Source organism: Numenius arquata, chromosome Z (genome assembly GCF_964106895.1).
Source record: "Numenius arquata chromosome Z, bNumArq3.hap1.1, whole genome shotgun sequence".
NCBI classification, from domain to species: Eukaryota; Metazoa; Chordata; class Aves; order Charadriiformes; family Scolopacidae; genus Numenius; species Numenius arquata.
In genome coordinates, this window is record NC_133616.1 from 38131214 (window position 1) to 38150639 (window position 19426).

Below are 19426 nucleotides of genomic sequence, written 5' to 3' on the forward strand. Positions count from 1 at the left end.
CCCACACCTTCGGTCTGGCAGGAGCTGGTATTTTTCCTGTTGGAAGCAAACACATGCACCACTGGAAATGGGTCAGCAAATGGCTTCCACGAAGAATAGGTGGACTGGACTACCGATTACTCTTTTGTCACTGTTTAGTGTTAAGGGTTTGGGAAAATATCAGTGAGTTATATGAAATTAAATTGCCTGAAGTATAAGCAAAATCAACAAGAAAACAGATCTTGGGGTCGGCGTTAGCATTTTCAAACCACTGAATTCTAGTACAAGGACATGAAGTTTTGGTGTTTTTTTTTAAACGGAGAACAACTATTACACACTATCACAAAAGGCAAAACTCGCCTTCTGAATGCCATATGATTTAGTTACAGGGTCAGATATACAAATTTGGAGTTATTCCCTCTCTGTCTCTAAGCAGGCATCAACCTGTGCTTTTTCCTTCTGGGCAGCTTGCAGGACCAGAGTATTCAGATACCACTGCACACAGATAGCCCACGCCTGTGACCTAATTCTTCAAACTTTGCTCCCTGTGGTGAGTTCCATCTGTTTAGACCTGGAGAAATAGACCAATACATTACTTTAATACCCCAGAGAGCTGATTATGCCTTCTGTATATATTTTGTTTTCACTTGACATGCACTGCCTTATCATCTTTATAGATAGGTTTAATAATCTACATTTTCAGCAAAGTGCTACCAATGCAAAATATCAAGGCAAGATGCACAGAAACTAAATACTTAGGCATGAAACATACAAATCCTTACAAGCCCTTGTGCTCTTCAGTGTTTGAAGCTTTATACTGTTTCACTTGTCAGAGAAAGAAATGGGTTCCAAGTTGTAGATCATTAACATTACTTAGCTGTAATCCCTCTTCCCTCTCAGTGGAACAAAACAAAACAAAATCAAACCAAAACCAAACCAAACCAAAGCACTTGTAAGCGCACATACTTTGGAGAAAGTTTCATAGTCTATACAGGATTTCCTTTTAGAAGTGCTAAATGATTGTTTTAATTTGTAAATTAACTGTGTTAAAGGGATTGTACACAAAGGATGGCTCAGTCTCTGAATCATTTAGTACAGGCATCCTGGTTTTGGACAGAATTGTTGCAGTTGTGTGCCCTCTGGGGTCTTCCTAAGTACAAATGATTCAGACACTACAGTTTGCTAAGTAATTGGGGAAAAAGGTCACATGAAGGTTAATCTCATCCTTAAACCAAGAAACTTTGTGTTCTTCCCTAAAGACGACTGATCAGAAATATCTACTTTGCATAGAGACACATTCTAAATATGCTATACACTGTGCACAAAGGACCAGACACTTCACATAGAGGTACAGTGTTTTTGCTTACAGGGCATGCAGATCGGTCTCTTGCATTTCTAAGAGGAAAGCTGAACAATTGTCTTGCTGAGATTAAGCAATCTAATTTTAAAGCCTCAAAAAGAGGTGATCATGAGAGACAGACTCTAAATTAAGCTAAAGACTCTACATACTTAGAGAAAAAAAACCCCAACCTTTCAATTTTTCTATTCTGTACATAATTAAGGAATAATACCCTCTTCCTTGTCAGGGTTATAGATTACATCAAAGTAGAAAAAAAACCCCAAAAAACCAAACCACCCTACAACAAAACCTTTCATGAAAAACTCTTCAGAGGTACAAAGCATTTAGTTCTAGGAACTGCAGTGCCAAGTTCTGGTATTGCCAATCCAGCAGGTTTGCTACACTTACTCCTAGAAGAAATGTTATTACCAATAGCTTTCATAAACTTTCAGAGTGACACCTGTGTAGTTTATAAACACACTACTGCATCAGAGCATGAAATCTTGGTTTGATGTTCACTGGTGTTTGGGATTATTTCTCTGCTCCTAGTGAAATTAAGGAAATCAGAACAGTTCAATAGTTATGTTAAAATTATTGCCCACACTGAAAAACCTGAAATCCTTTTATGAAGCAATGCATGTTGAGTATGTTCCTTTGCCTTTTCTACTCTAATTTCAAGATTCGTAGAGCTGGTAGAAGATAAGGACAGATTCCATGTTATGGAGTAGTTGTCATATCTCTTGGGATGCCTCTCAAGACCATGTAATGAAGGAACAGAAATGCTGGAACAGTAAGCCCTGTACAGACCAAGAGCAGGTTGACAGCTGTGATAGCCTTGAGAACAAAATATTTTATTTATCAATGAAACTATAGTTTACAGTAGTATTTACTAAATAAATTATATAATTTCTCTTTTACAAGAAATAAACTAAAATCAAAAATATTTCAAAGACATTATATATACACAAATAAGGCCTTGTTATAAATAACATTTTGTCTTCTCCTTTTCACCAGCAGTGAAAATATCTTTAGAGGCTCATTTTCATATAGTATGTGCAGAGGTTTACCCTAACCCTTGTAGGACATCAATTCCAATTTCCACTGATGTGAACCTAAGTGATTAGAACTGAAGGGTCAAAACAAGTGAAATTAATTATATTCACCACTGTGGTCATTTTTAAATAGGTAAAGCAGATAACATATTTTGCTTGTGCATAGTTACAGAATGCATGCTAATGAAATCACTAGAGAGATGATAAGAAAATAATCACTTTCAAGTCCAAAAAAGGTGATTGGCAATATAGTAGAAAGCAGCCTGAATACATAGTTCTTCACAGTTCAGCAAGCAACAGCAGATGATAGCAGAGTGTGGAATGTTTCATGTCGTTTTTGGAAAGTCCATCAATCCTTTCTATGGTTCAAAGATCCTGACGCTTCTCAGAATCTAAGTTCAGTTGATTACTACTCTTTGTCTATCAGGCTCAGCAAATTCCTCCTTCTTAAACCAGGAGTGCAGAAAGTGCTCTTCATTAACCACGACCACTTCTCTTAGTTTTACTCTTCATGTTACTGGAAATACAGAAATGACAAGTAAAGTCAAGAGCTGTGTTAATTTTCTTACAGAATTATAAGCAGGTAACATCTTTTTTCCCCTTAACAGGCTGCAACACAGTTTGGCAGTGGCTCTTTTCTTACCTTGCCCCCTCATCAAAAGGACCGTGACTCCTTTTTTTGTACAACAGGTAACCTCGATGGGTTTTGCAGACATTGCAGTACATGTATCGCATGAAACAGAACCACTTGCTGCTGCAAAATGCTGAATGTTCCAGACATCAGAGAAGACAGTCCAGACTGAGAGCACTCAGCAGTTCACAGCAGCTTTTATTACCTTGCAGAATTGACTGGGGCCTTTTTTGCTTAAAAGTGTTAGGGGAAAAACGGCAGTCTTCGTATGGCATGTATAAAAGTCCTATTAGCTTCCACGTGTTGAAAAACCACACCTATCCAAAAACTTTCAGATACAACTAATGTTCTAGTCAACGTCACAGCAATCACTCCATTTCACACAAGAAAAATAAATTCTTAATAATGTTAATGAATTAGATTTTTCTACAGTATCTTCTACAGTAGCAGCAGTTACATAATGCCAATACTTGATGACTTCTGAGCATCTCTGTGGAGTCACAGATGAATTGAAGAGAAACTGTTCTTTGCTGAACAGCTTATAAGTACAACTCAAACTAAGAATAAACCGAGCTGAACAAAATACTGTAGTAAATTGAATGCATCTCAGCTAATGTATGCAACACAGAGCAGGGCACGAAACCAAAACAAAGACATCTGTAGTGTCTTACTTTAAAAGCTTATGAAAAATATAATGAAGGCGTTAAGTTCCCATTTATTAAACAGATTTTTAAGGTCACCTTTAAATCGTACTTTTCGATACAAGTATTTAACTAACCTTTAAATAGTTCAACAACAATCTAATCTTGACTAAAAAATCTCCAAAGGCATTTTTAAAGCTTATCTAAGAAAAAGGTAACCAGTAGACTTAAGTCAGTATACCGCTAGACCTTCAACCTTGAAGAATGGTATTTCAATATCGTTCTGTGGCAACTTTTAAACCTATTACTGTATTGTGCACCGGTGTTAGGGTGTTCATAATCACTGATAATAGAGAGCACAGTCCTAATTTCTGAGAGGCTGTTCTCTCTCTCTAGATAGCTGTGGCCTAGCAATGAAAGTCTACCTACTGCATTATTAGCACTTGAACGTCCTAAGGGATTAACGTAGTATGTACTTACAGGATGCAGAACAATTTAGAGTGAAATTGTTGGACAAATGAGTAAAACTAAAGTGATATTTTAACAATAAGAAGACATAAGGCTAACAAAGATTTAAGAAAAAATAATTTTTATGTATCAGTTTGGCAGAAAAAGTTGAAAAATTATAGTACCAATAAACAGAATAATGTTTTATGAAGCCAAGACAAATTAGTCAAAATTTTCACTAGCACCATCTAGTTTCTGGCCGAAAGCTCAGATCTGAATGACTGCAGGTCCATTTTTGTCAGATATAAAAGTCACTCAACATGACTTCAGACCCTCTAGCCTTATCACTACTTTTCACTCTCTAAGGAGACTAGCAGTATTGCTGATACTAGCTTTATGCTATTACACTAATTACGTAACGCAATTATGACTAGCTTACTCTTGTTCCCTTTCCAGTGATCCTTCCAAAGCATTTCAGAGGGATCGGTGATGGAAAAAATATCAGCAAAATTTGCGTAACGGAGTTGGAGAAAACAACCGAAAAGACCCAACAGAAACTTGCAGCAACTGCTGAGTGAGCCAGTCCCAGAAATACTGTTCATGGTATAGATGCCATTTTAAGAAGGTGGGATTTTCAGATGTTCATCTTTGTGTCAGGTACAGTCATGATCCTCTAAGGAACTCTGTGACCACTGCACAACTTCCGGGGTTACTTTGATTGGAGGTATAAGAAACATTATTTTGTGTTAGGGACTGAGTTTGGCCACAGCAATAGGGTCCAAAATGATAAATAATGGACATATGACACTACAGGATTAATTCCTGTAATCACTGTCTGAGATGTCTCACGCCGGGTACATAATGGATTTACAGGGCTTGAGCCTATTTGAGGCTTTTTGTATTGGAGCATTTTTGTGCTCCAGTTCTCTTTTAATGGATTTGTTTTTGAGCTGACTGATTTCATCATATGGTGCATAAAAGCCCCAAGCATGAGAGCACGTAGTTCAGTGACAACACGTGCTGGCATTTTAGCACTTGGCTTACTCACCTAATGTAGTACTTGTAATCTGAAATGGTACCTTTTTAATCTAATCAAGCACATAATTCCCCTGTCTGATTTTCGTGCGAGGGTGACTGAAATATTGCTGTTGTGTTGCTTCCTACATAAAGTTGCTTCTGCAGGAACACCTCAGCCAAACTATGTTTGAACGCTTGGTTGTTGTTTCACCTCTCACCAGGTTTGAGTTTTATGAGAGACACAGGCCTCTTTTTCCTCTCCTTTTTAAGATCACGCACAGATGGATACAGGGATAAGGCAGGTAGCAGAGGAAAGGAGCAGTTACCTCACTGCATCGAACAAGTAGGTTTGCCCTGTTCAGCTTTAATTAAACAGGATTCTGCCTTGAGGAAAGAGTGCTTGATTGGTTCCAGTACGTGCATGTAACATTTTAAAGATTATTCTGTTCTCAGGGAAAAGAAAGGGTGTCTGTAAGTGAGGAGGCCTGAATTCCCTTCTCATTGTCCCAGAATTAATGTTCAATCAACCATATTTTTCCATCAGTATCTCAGAGGAAACGGTGAGGCAGAGAAACTGAAGCCTCCAGAAAGACAGCAACATAAAAAGTTTGAGGTATGCAGCACAGTGTGACTGTACGCCTTTTAGCTTGTTTTTACATGTATCCTGCCTGGGGGTGACTTTAATTTCAGCCACACGTGTTATTATTCCACAAGAGCACCCTGAAGAAAACTACAAGATGATTAGAATTGAATCAAATGTTATGGAAGACTGAGAAGCAAAATATTTCTGAATGAAAACTGAACACCTGATCGAGGAAATGTGGTGGAAGTACAATCCCCTACACAAAGCTGTATTTGACGAGGATGCTTCATTCAATCACAGCCAGAAGGGAATTTTCTCCTCTGAAAGAAAAGTTTATAATGGAAGAGAGAGCTTAGGGTGTTAAACTGAAAACAGCTGAAGGGGTGAAAATATTTGTAAGAGAGAGTAACTGCAAACATGAGAAGTTAGACAGTACCTGGCAGTTGGAAGGGTTTGAATATGACCCAGGAAATGCTCAAAGAGACAGGCTTTAATAGAGAACTAGGAGAGTGAGAACAGAAGAGGAAGAGCACTGAAGAGTAAAAAGACCCAGACAGTTTTTCAACAGGCATTTTATAGACCAATATTTGTAAATCTGCTTATCTATGCATCTACAGCAGCTTTGAAATACAAAATTAATCTCCAGCAATGTTTTAAGACTTCAAAATCCTATAATAAAATTGGCGTTTGGACATAAGCCACAACATAAGCAATATAATGATATTATCAACGCAATTCATCTGACATAAATCACAGCAACACTAACCAGAGTCTAAATACGCTGGGCTTGCTCATCACTACAGTTATTCCATTATTTTATTGAGTCCCTTATCAATCCTTTGCAATCATACCTTCCGTGGTAGTGACTTCTAAATTATATACAAATTTTGTAAGCCCTTCCTTCAACAACAGAAGGCAACTGTAATTAAGTAATTCATAAACCTTACTATTTCATTGATACTGTAGTTTGTAAAAAAAGTATGTCAGCTACCTTTATATAAGTCATTTCAGGGGCAGGCTAAGGAAGTACTTCATAATTGTACCTGTTGCTCTTTCAGGGACAGACAACCCAATCAAAAAATTTGGGACTTCACTGTGGAATGGAAGGAATAAGGTGACTTTAAGTTACTCCTTACTTTCTAACTGAAATTATCACTTTTAAGGTCCTTCATTTTAGGTACCAGACCTTAGTAACACCGGACTAAGGTCTTCAGGATCGGCTGCACTTGCTGATCTCTCTCTTAAGAAACTTTTGCAGGATTGGACTTATATTTCCTACTAATCAAATTCCATAGAACACAGTAGACTTTTGTGTTCAACAGCATTTGCTGACATTAAATGCTTTTCTGCTTATATATCAGCTGATGGTGCCTGAACTGACACCAATAAATAGGACTTCAGGGAAATTTTAAAAAGACTAAGTTTATTTCCAGAGAAGAAGGAAATGCTGTCTTTGAGGTTTTTTTGGGGGGTTTTCTACAGCACAGTGCTAAGTAGAAGAGTGTTACGTCCTCTGTTACTGGCTTATGCACAGGACACCTTCTGTTTATTTCAGACAGCATCTTTTGCTTCTAAGTATCTGATCTATCATTGTATTATATATTCATAAAAGCAAGAACACTTTAATGTTTTAATTCTCTGTAGGGAAACATTTCAAATTTCCAACCATTTTATGGATCTGCTTCTATCTTTTTGCAATCTTTAATTAAAAATTAAAATTATTTTTGTAGAACATTCAGTATTTGTTTTCCACTGTATGGTACTAGAATATTTGGAAGTTTATTATTTGGGTTAAAAGATTTAAGAGAAAATAAGCCCATGGAATTTTAAAGTAAACTTGGATTTGAGGATGTTCCTAACAGTTCTGCTTAGAGTGGCTGGTGCACAAAATGCTGGTTTGCTGAACCTGATCTTTACTCAGAACTGAGGAACTCTGGGCCTAGACCAGGCCCTTCAGTTGCAAACTCTGTACCTTTTTGTGTTCCAAAACAAAAATTCTTGATGTTACCAGGTAAATTCTCAATTTTGACATCAGCTGCACAGTGTGAGTCTGCATGGTGTTCCCTTAATGTAACACCCCAATACCAGTGCTCTTACGTGTAAAAGGAATTTATTATTATTATTTTTTACAATCCCTGCTCCACCACACCTTACTTGACTGTCTGAATTTGTACACACCACCGTTCAGCCAAATGCCATTTTTAAGCTGTTTCAGTTAACACAATGTCATTTTACTACAATGTCTTTTTTTTTTTTTTTTTCATTCATGGGATAAAAAATTCATATCTCTTAATTTACTAGAGGACTAAAATTTGTCCAAGAAGTTTAGCATTTCAAAGCAGGATGCAAAGACATTCAAAGGATTAGTGGAGCGAGTGAAATTAAGCAAGTAAGAGGGTAAGACTACAGCAGCTTGCCTTGCAGTAGAAACACAGACAAGGATTATTAACTACGAGATTAAAGGAAAATCTGGATATCCCATTTAAAGCTACATTTTCTCCTCATGCTTTTAAAAGGTCAGAATGTATCTTGTAACCTTTTCAACTGAGGCTTAAATCAGCTAATGCAAACATCATTGATTTGCTTTATTTTTGAGACGTACATTAGAAATGACTGACCTGTTCCTAGTGTTCTCGTAAACATGCATCTTTCCCTTCTAGCCTGTGTTTAATCATCCTCCCAGTAAAATAAAACTGCCTGCTGCTCAAATCAAACTGATACCATGCATCGCTGATCCTTTAGTACCAGACTTTCCCAACCAAAGGCTAACTGTTGTTTCAGGGTCCTCTGAAGGGTATTGGGGGGCATTAGGAAGTAAAAGATTAGTGCACAAAATAGTGTCTTATTCCTCTTTCTTCCACAAACACCTCAGCATACATACAGGTGTACATATAATTAAGTTACAGCTCACTTCCACAGCAATCTCAAAATAGTTAAGGAGGCATCAATACAGTGTGCGGGACATGACCAAGAAGGCAGGGGTAACTAATTTCCTAGGATGAGTTTGCCAATTAAGTAGCAGCATGTGTTCAGCCACAGTAGGCAATTTCCTTGAAGCTGTCAGCCGTTGCATACCTAGACACTTGAGGTATGTGTTACCACCTTGTCTTGATTACTGAATTTGAGTTCGGATTTTTCAGAGTGCAGTAAAAAGGTGCTGCTAGGTCAAAATAAAACCATCTCTGATTCTCTCCACCTAAGACCTGTTTATTCTTCCAGACCTTCACTTAGTGGAATAAACACTGAGTTTTTGTATAATGTCCAGAGTTGGGTTTTATTTATTTTTCTACGAAATCGATCAGTGGAATTCACGTATACTTATTGCAGTCTCCCAGACATAATAGTAATGAATGTTTTACAAGCTGAAAACTAACTAAAGAGATCATCATCACACCTGAAACTCACAGGGGCAGCTTTACAGCAGGTATTACCTATGCCTGTCACGAGATTTTGAGACTTCAAACTTTAAAAAAAGAACATCACAGGACTGAGCAGTGTTAGTGGTAAACAAGATTGTTATATTATAAACCAAATTCAAAAGTTATAAACAAGAAATGGTTTCTCTGTTAAGTGGGGCCAAGAGAACCACAGAACAGTCCAGCTTGGAAGGGACCTTGAAATCATCTCATCCAACCTTTCATGGGAAAGGGAGCCTGGATGAGATTATCGAGCACCCTGTCCCATCGCATCTTGAAAACCTCCAGGAATAGGGACTCTATGATGTCCCTGGGGAGGTTGTTCCAGTGATTCATTGTTTGTCCTGAAATTTTTTTTGTGTTGAGATGAAACATGTTTGTCACGTTTTGTTTGATCCTCATGTTGTTTCTCTGTAGACTGTACCACTGATTTTTGTTTTCTTCTTTTAAGCCAGCAACACTTAAGTATATACACTACCCACTTAATAGCTACTAATTTAATAGTCCAACACACTTAGGGGAATTGTGGTCTATCCTGAAACGAGACAGTAGCAAGTACCAGTGACCAATTAAATGTAAAATTGACTTAGTTAACTATGATTCTTTAATGATTTGCTTTGGTGAAATACTTAAGCATATGTCTCATATAAGAAATACCTCAATGAACCTCTGGATCTTGAAATTAAGAGTGTATTTTAGCCACTTACTGTGCCCGAGTCAAAGGAATTACAGGGGAAAAAGCCCATCAGAACCAGTTTGACAACTTACTAAGTAGACATCCAAAACTGAAGCATTATCATTTTCCATTTCCAGTGTGCTCTGTTCTGAAGTCAAATAGATGGCACTGTCTTCTAAAGTGAATGTTGAACTCGAAGGCAGCCCTTTACTGCAACGAGAAAGGAGACTACAGTCAACCACAAATACAAATCACAGAGCTCAGTCATAGCTGAAAATTTTAAAATATGTTTCTCTCTTAAACGTAAAAGCTTCAAATACTTGAAAAGATGGAATCTAAATGGACAAATATAGATGTGTTGACAATGGCTAGATAACTGGCAGCTTATATTTGACTAAGACACACAAAACACAGCTTCTACTTTTGCATTAATTAAAATTTTATCAGGATGTAATACTGTTCCTGAACTCCAATAATTATTTAAAGAATGAAACTGTGTCACACTAAATGTGGGGTAATTTCATTAATTTCAAAAGAAGTTAATTCCACATTACACATGGTGTAAATTTTGGCAGCATTTCTTAATTCAAAAAATTCCAAATAGGAAAAGAAGATGTAGTAATTAGACACGGTAGCACTGGCCCTTCTCATGCAGCCAACAGTTGAGAAGGGAAAGTGGGAGAACAACACTGGGGAACAACAGTGGAAGGGAAAGTGGGAGAACAACACTTTTTTTTGTTTTGTTTTGTTTTGTTTTTTTTAAGGTCTCACCCTTAGTGTTAATGTGGATCCTATTTTAAGAAGCACTAAATATTTTGTCCTTGTGCTGAAGTGAGGAGAACAGCCATACTTTGACCTTCTAAATCAGCACACTTCAACACATTTAACCAAAAAAATCAGGCTCAAGTTCTCTTACTCTTGAGTAGAAAATAATATAAATCCTTCATTTTCCAAATTCCTTCTAAAATGCTCTCTTGGACATGAGATGCAAAAAATTCCTCCCTCAAATCAGCTCAAAAAGTTAAAGATAGTTAGGGATTATTACTTGCAAATATGAAAAATGGGGTGTCAGGCACAAGATCTACAGTAGGAACAGTTAAATTAGACTGATTTTCTGCAGATTTGTGGAACAACATAACTTTGTCACATTTTAATCTAAGGATGATATATATATGAGATCCTGTTAAGTTTCTTAGGAATAAAAGAGAAAAAAAAAAATCACACTTTGTCAAGGAATTAGCATAACCAGGCAGGATTATCTAAAATAATAAATGAAAGAGTAATAATAATTAAAAAAAATAAAAATCAGAAGACTAGTGTACTTCAAACCTTCCCAGATTTTAATTACTGTTTCTGTCCTTCATATTTTATTTATACTAAACCAAAGTGACAGTTTTAGAAATAAAAGACTTCTGTTTTCTTCATGGAAAACCAAATATGCCTCATCATAATGTGTCTACTTGCAAGGCAGCCCGCAAGACTGTGGTAGAACTCTTCAGTCTCCTTTCCAGTCAGCCTGGAGACAGCCTTTGGATAATGGCAGAAACAGTGCCAGGTAGTAATAACTGACCGAAGCACAAATTTGAGCTGTATTTTGGTTTTGGTTGTTTGTTGATTTTTTTGTTTTTGTTTTGTTTGTTTTTCTCCTGCAGTGTGAAGAACAGCTTTTGTAGGACTATAATTATCAGCTTCTTTCAGATAGCGCCAAAATACAACAGCCATGAATTACAATGAGGCACTGTGTCTCCCCTGTTGTTAAGAGATAATAAAAATAGGCTTTGATGTCTATCTTTGGATGTCAGATATGCTTTCCTGCAGCATATCCCACAGAATATTTATCCACTAAATAGCAGTGCATTTGCAATGTCCAATGTGTTTGAAAACTCTTATATAAGCTTTTGAAAAAATTATCAGCTCATTGCATCATGAATTTTGATCTTTTAAGTCTCTGTGTAAGAAGTTAGTCATAAAAACATCTGGTAGGACAAGAAAGCAGTAAAACTACTGTTCTAAAACTATTGTTTAATACCAACCGTTGCAGAAAATCTGTCCTGCATACATGTAAATGTGAGCAGGGACAACAGGCATTTATGGACCTGCTGAACTAAATGCATTAATTAGTCTAATGTTTGTAATGTACAAATATTATGACATGTAAAACCCAACCTTGCCTTTCATATTTATAAATTCCACGTGTGTCTGGGGCTGCGGAGGGGGTGTGGGGGCGGAGCGGGGAAAAGTAGGTCAAACAAAGTAAAACTCCCGTATAATATTAGGGAGTGTTTTGATTGTATGGAAATTGATTGCAGCAATGATAGAGTTGAGTGTTTATGGGTAAAGATGAAGGGCAAGGCTAGCAAGGGAGATCTGGTGCTGGGAGTCTGCTATAGACCACCCAACCAGGATGAGGAGGTAGACGAGGCATTCTATAAGCAGCTGGCTGAAGTGTCTCGATCGCCAGCCCTTGTTCTGGTTGGGGACTTCAACCTACCGGACATCTGCTGGGAATACAACACAGCAGAGAGCAGGCAGGCTAGGAGGTTCCTTGAGTGTATGGAAGATAACTTCCTGACACAACTGGTAGGTGAGCCAACCAGGGGAGGTGCCTCTCTAGACCTGCTGCTCACAAATAGAGAGGGACTAGTGGGAGATGTGGTGGTCGGAGGCCGTCTTGGGCTTAGTGACCATGAAATGGTCAAGTTTTCAATTATTAGAGAGGTAAGAAAGGGGGCTAGCAAAACCTCAACCTTGGACTTCCGGCGGGCGGACTTCAGCCTTTTCAGATCACTGGTTGGAAAAGTCCCATGGGGGGAATCCCTGAAGGGCAAAGGTGTTTAGGAAGGCTGGGTGTTTTTCAAGGAGGAAGTCTTAAAAGCCCAGGCGCGGGCCATCCCTACGCGCTGTAAAGCGAGCCGTCGGGGGAAAAGGCCGGCCTGGCTGAGCAAAGAGATAGGGTCACAGCTTAGAGAAAAAAGGAGAATTTATGACCTTTGGAAAAAGGGGCAGGCCACGCAGGAAGATTACAAAGGTATAGCAAAGTTATGTAGGGAAAAGATTAGGAAGGCCAAAGCCCAACTAGAACTCAACCTGGCTCTGGATGTTAAAAACAATAAAAAGAATTTCTATAAATATATCAATAGCAAGAAGAGATCTCGGGAGAACCTCCATCCTCTACTGGATAAGGGAGGTAACATAGTAACCAAAGATGAGGAGAAGGCTGAAGTCCTAAATGCCTTCTTTGCCTCTGTCTTTAGTAGTAGGATAGGGGGTTCCCTAAATATCCAGACCCCTGAACTAGCAGGCAGGGGCGGGGAGCAGAGTGAAGCCCCTGCAATTCAAAGGGAGGTGGTGAGGGACCTGCTCCAACACCTAGATGCAAACAAGTCTATGGGACCAGATGAGATCCACCCGAGGGTACTGAGGGAACTGGCAGAAGTGCTTGCGGAGCCACTCTCCATCATTTACCAGCAGTCCTGGCAAACTGGGGAGGTCCCGGCCGACTGGCGTCTGGCAAATGTGATGCCCATCCACAAGAAGGGCCGGAAGGATGATCCAGAGAACTACAGGCCTGTCAGTCTGACCTCGGTGCCTGGGAAGATCATGGAGCAGATCATCCTGGGTGCCATCATGCAACGCATGAGGGACACCCATGCGATCTGGCCCAGCCAGCACGGGTTCACGAGGGGCAGGTCCTGCTTGACAAACCTGATCTCCTTCTATGACAAAGTGACCCGCTTGCTGGATGAAGGAAAGGCAGTGGACGTTGTTTATCTGGACTTCAGCAAAGCCTTTGATACAGTCTCCCACAGTATCCTCCTGGAGAAACTGGCTGCCCATGGCTTGGATGGGAATACCCTCTGCTGGGTTAAAAACTGGCTGGAGGGCCGGACCCAGAGAGTGGTGGTGAATGGAGTTAAATCCAGCTGGCGTCCAGTCACGAGTGGTGTCCCGCAGGGCTCAGTACTGGGGCCAATTCTCTTCAACATCTTTATCGATGATCTGGACGAGGGGATCGAGTGCACCCTCAGTAAGTTCGCAGACGACACCAAGCTGGGTGGCAGTGTTGATCTGCTGGAGGGTAGAGAGGCTCTGCAGAGAGATCTCGACAGGCTGGATCGATGGGCCGAGACCAACGGGATGAGGTTTAACAAGGCCAAGTGCCAGGTCCTGCACTTCGGTCACAACAACCCCAGGCAGCGCTATAGGCTGGGGGCAGAGTGGCTGGAGAGCTGCCTGGCAGAAAAGGACCTGGGGGTGTTGGTCGACTGTCGGCTGAACATGAGCCGGCAGTGTGCCCAGGTGGCTAAGAAGGCCAACAGCATCCTGGCCTGTATCAAGAACAGTGTGGCAAGTAGGGACCGAGAGGTGATCGTCCCCCTGTACTCGGCACTGGTGAGACCCCACCTCGAGTACTGTGTCCAGTTTTGGGCCCCCTACCACAAGAGGGACATTGAGGTGCTGGAGCGGGTCCAGAGAAGGGCAACGAAGCTGGTGAGGGGTCTGGAGCACAAGTCTTATGAGGAGAGGCTGAGGGAGCTGGGGTTGTTCAGTCTGGGGAAGAGGAGACTGAGGGGAGACCTTATTGTTCTGTACAAATACCTGAAAGGAGGCTGTAGAGAGACGGGGGTCGGTCTCTTCTCCCAAGTCACAGATGATAGGACAAGGGGTAATGGCTTCAAGTTGCGCCAGGGGAAGTTCAGGTTGGATATTAGGAAACATTTCTTTACTGAAAGGGTTATCAGGCATTGGAATGGGCTGCCCAGGGAGGTGGTGGAGTCACCATCCCTGGAGGTATTTAAGAAACGTGTAGACATGGTTCTTCAGGGCATGCTCTAGTGTCCAAGATTACTGGTTTGTGGTGGGGTGCTGTGTGGGTGGGTGATGGTTTTTGGTTTGGTTGTTGTGTTGTGTGTTCAGGTGGTGGGTGGTGGTTTTGTTTGTGGTGTTTTGTGTGTTTTTTTTTTTTTTTTTTTTTTTTTTTTTACTGTTGGTTGGACTCGATGATCTCTGAGGTCCCTTCCAACCACTACGATTCTGATTCTGATTCTAATATTTCACTAGCACTGCTGACAAACATCAAAACTCCAGACCTAAGAAAACAATAGGTATGACTCATTTTCTACATGCTGCTCCAAGTGAAGGAGTCTGACAGTGAGTGTGTGCTACCACACTCACACTAATGGCAACCCATGACCTGTGAATCAGTAAACATCACAAGGGGGCGCATTAATTTCACACAGTCAACAAACCTACACACCTTTCCAGGTGCCAGCTGAAATCATGAGACCCGTCATTTTTGTACCTGACATACATATGTAGTTGAAAAGAGAAGGCGTAAGCAATCAGAACTTAGGACCTCTGTCTAAATTACAATCCAGTGAGTAACAGCAGCCAAATCCACTGATGTACACATCAACGTGTATCAGCCCTTGGAGGGATCTACACTTGAAGTCTGTTCTGAGAAGCTGCTCTGGATCCTCCTCACCAGAAAAAGTTAAGGTAATGAAATCACGCTTGCAAGGATGAGCATGGAATATGAAAAGCAGCGTGAAAAAGAACAAATTCAGTCAAGAAAACATTTGCTATGTATTAAAGAATTACTATTACCATTGGAGTTTCACATGCACATCTGTGTATTTAACTGAACAATAACTTTAAATTTTAAGTTAAAAAGAAGTATAGGTTTTCTTTCTGCTTATCAACAAGCAAGTTGTTTCCAGAAACATTGGCTAAATAATTTATAAAACTTTTTTTTTTTCTGTGAAGGAAAAACATGATCTTTTTATGGCTCTATTAAAACAAATTATAACAAGAAGTGCTGCAAACGGCAGCAGCAACTGAATGGGATTAGATCCAATTAATTTAGTAAGCACAGAGGCATTCCTACTTCAGTACATATCCAGAGATCTTCACAAGAAAGCTCACAGCAACATAATGGGCTGCTTTTAAAATGTACCAAAAAAAGGTCAAACCCAAACAACTGTAATGCCAAATTATGTCACTCTGTTCATCCACCAGAAGGAGGCAAAGGATCCCCCATCAAAGTAGGAAACACGAAAATGATAACTCACTCTTTAAAGTGATGTTGATGAAGCTTAGGATAACTGCAGACTGTCTTATGATATGGTGGTAAGTCTCAAGGAAAGACAGTACAAAGCATGAAGTTAACATCGTGTATTTCATGGTACTGCAATTTGGTGCAAACTATGGGAAGGCTAGGCTTTCAGATATATAGTGCTGTTTTTACACTTACAACAGTGAGATTAAAAAAAAAAAACCTGCTAAAAAAGTCATATATATATATATATATTTGTTGGTGAAGGACACATACTTGAGCTAATATTCCTTCCATAGGGCTACCAATGTTTTTTCCCTAACAATTGCTCATCACAATTACCTGATGGTAAGGTCAGGTGACATCACAAGTACCAGCAGAACCTCAGATCTACATTTGGTCTGCTGCAAACAGAACATCAGTTTTTCAGGAGGTTTTTATTTTCCGCTGAATGGGTGGAGCTATCTTGTAAACATTGTACCAAAAGAAGGGTCCCTCAGTCATAAAAGTGAAATAAACCCTGAAACGGAGCAAAGTCTTCTCACTGTGCCTCGAGGCCGCCTACCTATATAGCACTAGAATTGAGGAAAGACACAAAAGTAGGGGGTGATACCTCTTGTTATTCACCAGAGCTTTTTTCAGCAACTTCTAGATAGTACCTTTGAGCAAAAACATAAATTAAACGTGTATGATGTAAACAGGGTACTATATTTATTTGCTGCTCTCTCTTCTATGAATTGCTACGTTTGCTGAATACCCTGTTGAGTTACATAGCGGTGGTACTATTTCTAGAGATGTTTTGAGAGGATGAACTTTTGTAACAGGAAATATAGTCATCTATGAAATCACACAGGCTACTTTTCTGAAAAATATATGTACCTTTTACATATCAATATATATCTACAGGCTTGGAGAAGGAACAAGTGAAATTAAAGGGTCACTCAAGGCTAATTACAAAACACCACCTTGGATCACTTGCTCACCGACATCTCATCCTTAATTTTTAGATTGAAAAAGAAAGAAAAGCCAAGCAAACCCCCCCATTTTTAAAGTTACTTTCTCCCATTTGGTAATGATCAGCCACAATGAGTGTGCTCAACTGTGCTGCTGCCCTCCTAATGCTAAAGCAGTCTGTTTTATCTTGGTTCTTAATTAAAAAAGAAAAAAAAGAAGCAAAAGGAATCCCATCACAGGAGAACTGGGAAAGCCCTGTTTTTCTTTAAGCCACAATTACATGTTGCTTCAATCATAGTTAAATTTTCTTTCTTTCCCATGGGGATTCCCCCAGTGTGTCAGTGCATCTGTTCCTAGCATTAGAGCATTTGTCTTTCTCCTTCCTCTAGCTGCTTATTTTCATGAAGCTTGCATGAATTTAATCCTCTTCGAGTCAGATTCAGACAAATTTGTCTAAGCTTCAGAAGGTAAGGGTGGTGGGTAGACAGGCAGAACATTTAAACAACATAAAAAAGTTTCTTTACATAGAAAACCAGAGTGGCAAAAGGTGTGATTAAATATTCCTTGCAACAGGAAAACGAATACAAATCACTTCCACTGAAAGAACAGCAGAAGCTTTTACTTTTATTTTCTAAGCTGTCTTTGAAAAGGTGGTTTGATAGAATGTCAAGTCATGGGACATTTCAGTTCAAATTTTTGTCATTTAAGAAAGTTTTGGCTGCATAAAAGAAAACAGCTCACAACCTTTCAAAGCCCTCCAAAATTTCAAGTGGTCTGGACCAAAAAACAGCAACGCAAAAGTAAGGCAAACAATTGAAAAACATACAGAAAAGCAGAAAGAAGAGGAAAGAGAAGGCAGAGGTCCATACCACACACACATATCTTACAGAAAGGAGGTGTAGAATACATGAAGAGAAACAAGAACTAGATTCCATATAGGTTATTTTCCTAGGCTCAAAGATATCAGAATAATTCAGCAATCCTCCTTATATAACCTGCCGTATCTTGGCATTGCTCTAAAGACAGAGAGGTGAAGTTTCCCTTTATGCATCACAGAATTTGGTTTGGGTTTGTGACTGCAAGCCATGAGATCTGCTGAAAGATACAATGGAAAGAGACCTTCTGTTTTGTCTCACAAGTCCAGTTTAAAACATTCCAGAAGTACCTGTAAAGGCACTAACCTCCTTCAGCTCTTTGAATTGCAAAAACAATGTCAACTGAGACAACTGTTGTACTGCTCAGGACATTGAGATTTGTCATCTTTAATTTAATTCTATTCATCAGTACTTATTAGGAAAACTTCACCTGAGGGGGGGAGGGGGGAATCTGTTATCACTTCTGCTATAAAAATAATCCCTGATATAATATGTATTAAATTTCCAAAAATAAGGCAAAAAAAAACCTTTCAAAGGAGTGTATTTGGACTCAAAATTGAACATATATTCTAGTGGAAAACAGACCTTTGAGGTACTAAAGTATCTCTGCACCAAATATAAACCTACTTGAGGAGAAGCGGAAAATCTTTGAAAATTGTAATAGAAGCAATAAATTGTCAATCTGTTCTCGTAGTAAATGAATACTTGACATTGCTTATGACAGAACCACTCAACTGATAAACAGCTTCAAAGGAAAGAAACCAGCTGTCTTCTGACAAACAAGAAAGCCTACATTTGCTGAATAACGTTACGTTTGTCCATTTTTAATTTTTTTAGTTCGTTCTTTCAGATAAAGTTCCTTTTGTGCTGAAAAATACAGCCATTTCCCCCTCCTCACTACTACTTCATTCACTACTTTTACCAGCTCCTCTTCACCTTGCCTGAGTAACACCTTGAGTTTCCTCTAACTCTTCAAGGACTGAGGAACAACTTAGTGAAAAATAATCAGCTAGCAGACTAGAAAAACCCTTCCCATAAGCTGTACGTTTATGACTGCTGCCCAGTCTCTATTCTTTGCTTTCATCACAAGTCCCTAAATGCTGCACTGCATTATCTACCAATTAGTTACACCAGTTCTAATCTGTACCAAGCCAGGTCTACATAAACCCTCCTCACATCACACAGCCTCAGGAGCCAGTTCTGGCTCAGCAAGTCACCTCTGTCTGGTTAACCACGCTAGCAGCACTTCCTTGCTTCCTACCAGGAGTGCTGAGCACCCTCAAGCAGAGGTGGTGCTGAGCTCCTTTCTCATATAAAATGCCATTTCCCTCTCCTTGGATAATGATTACATTCATGGTTGATAGAAAGAGAGGGTAATTCTGAAAAAAAACCAAAGTTAAAAATACAGCATGTGCTTCAAGGTATTGAAAAGTATTACAGTCTCTCCTTTTAATGAGGCAAATAACAGCATCTGTCTTCTCACTGCTACAGGCACATGCTACTCGTTAGCATTAAGAGGAGTCAAGGAGCTGTACAGATACCATTTGATTACTATGCATACAGTATGATCTACCTGTATTACCCTGAACCAGAGATTTCTTACTGGTTACAAGGAAATTCGTGGACTCTCTCCTATGTGCCAGGACACTTTGAAGGAGGAGGAAAAAGCCTGACAAAGAAGATGCCAAACTGTAATTCTATTAAATAACTTGAAGCAGAATGTCATAGTCAATTACATATTTAAAGACTCAGAGCAGGCTC

At 39.4% G+C, this 19426-nt stretch overlaps 1 protein-coding gene across 1 annotated transcript in view; it reads right to left on the reverse strand.

Annotated features, from left to right (window-relative positions):
* Positions 1-2149: 2149 nt before the first annotated feature.
* The window catches only part of PIP5K1B (phosphatidylinositol-4-phosphate 5-kinase type 1 beta), a 74300-nt gene continuing 57023 nt past the window's right edge, over positions 2150-19426 (reverse strand). The window contains 2 exon segments of the mRNA XM_074165941.1: positions 2150-2887; positions 9874-9991. Of these exon segments, the coding sequence (XP_074022042.1) occupies positions 2885-2887; positions 9874-9991 (121 nt within the window). The 3' untranslated portion in view covers positions 2150-2884.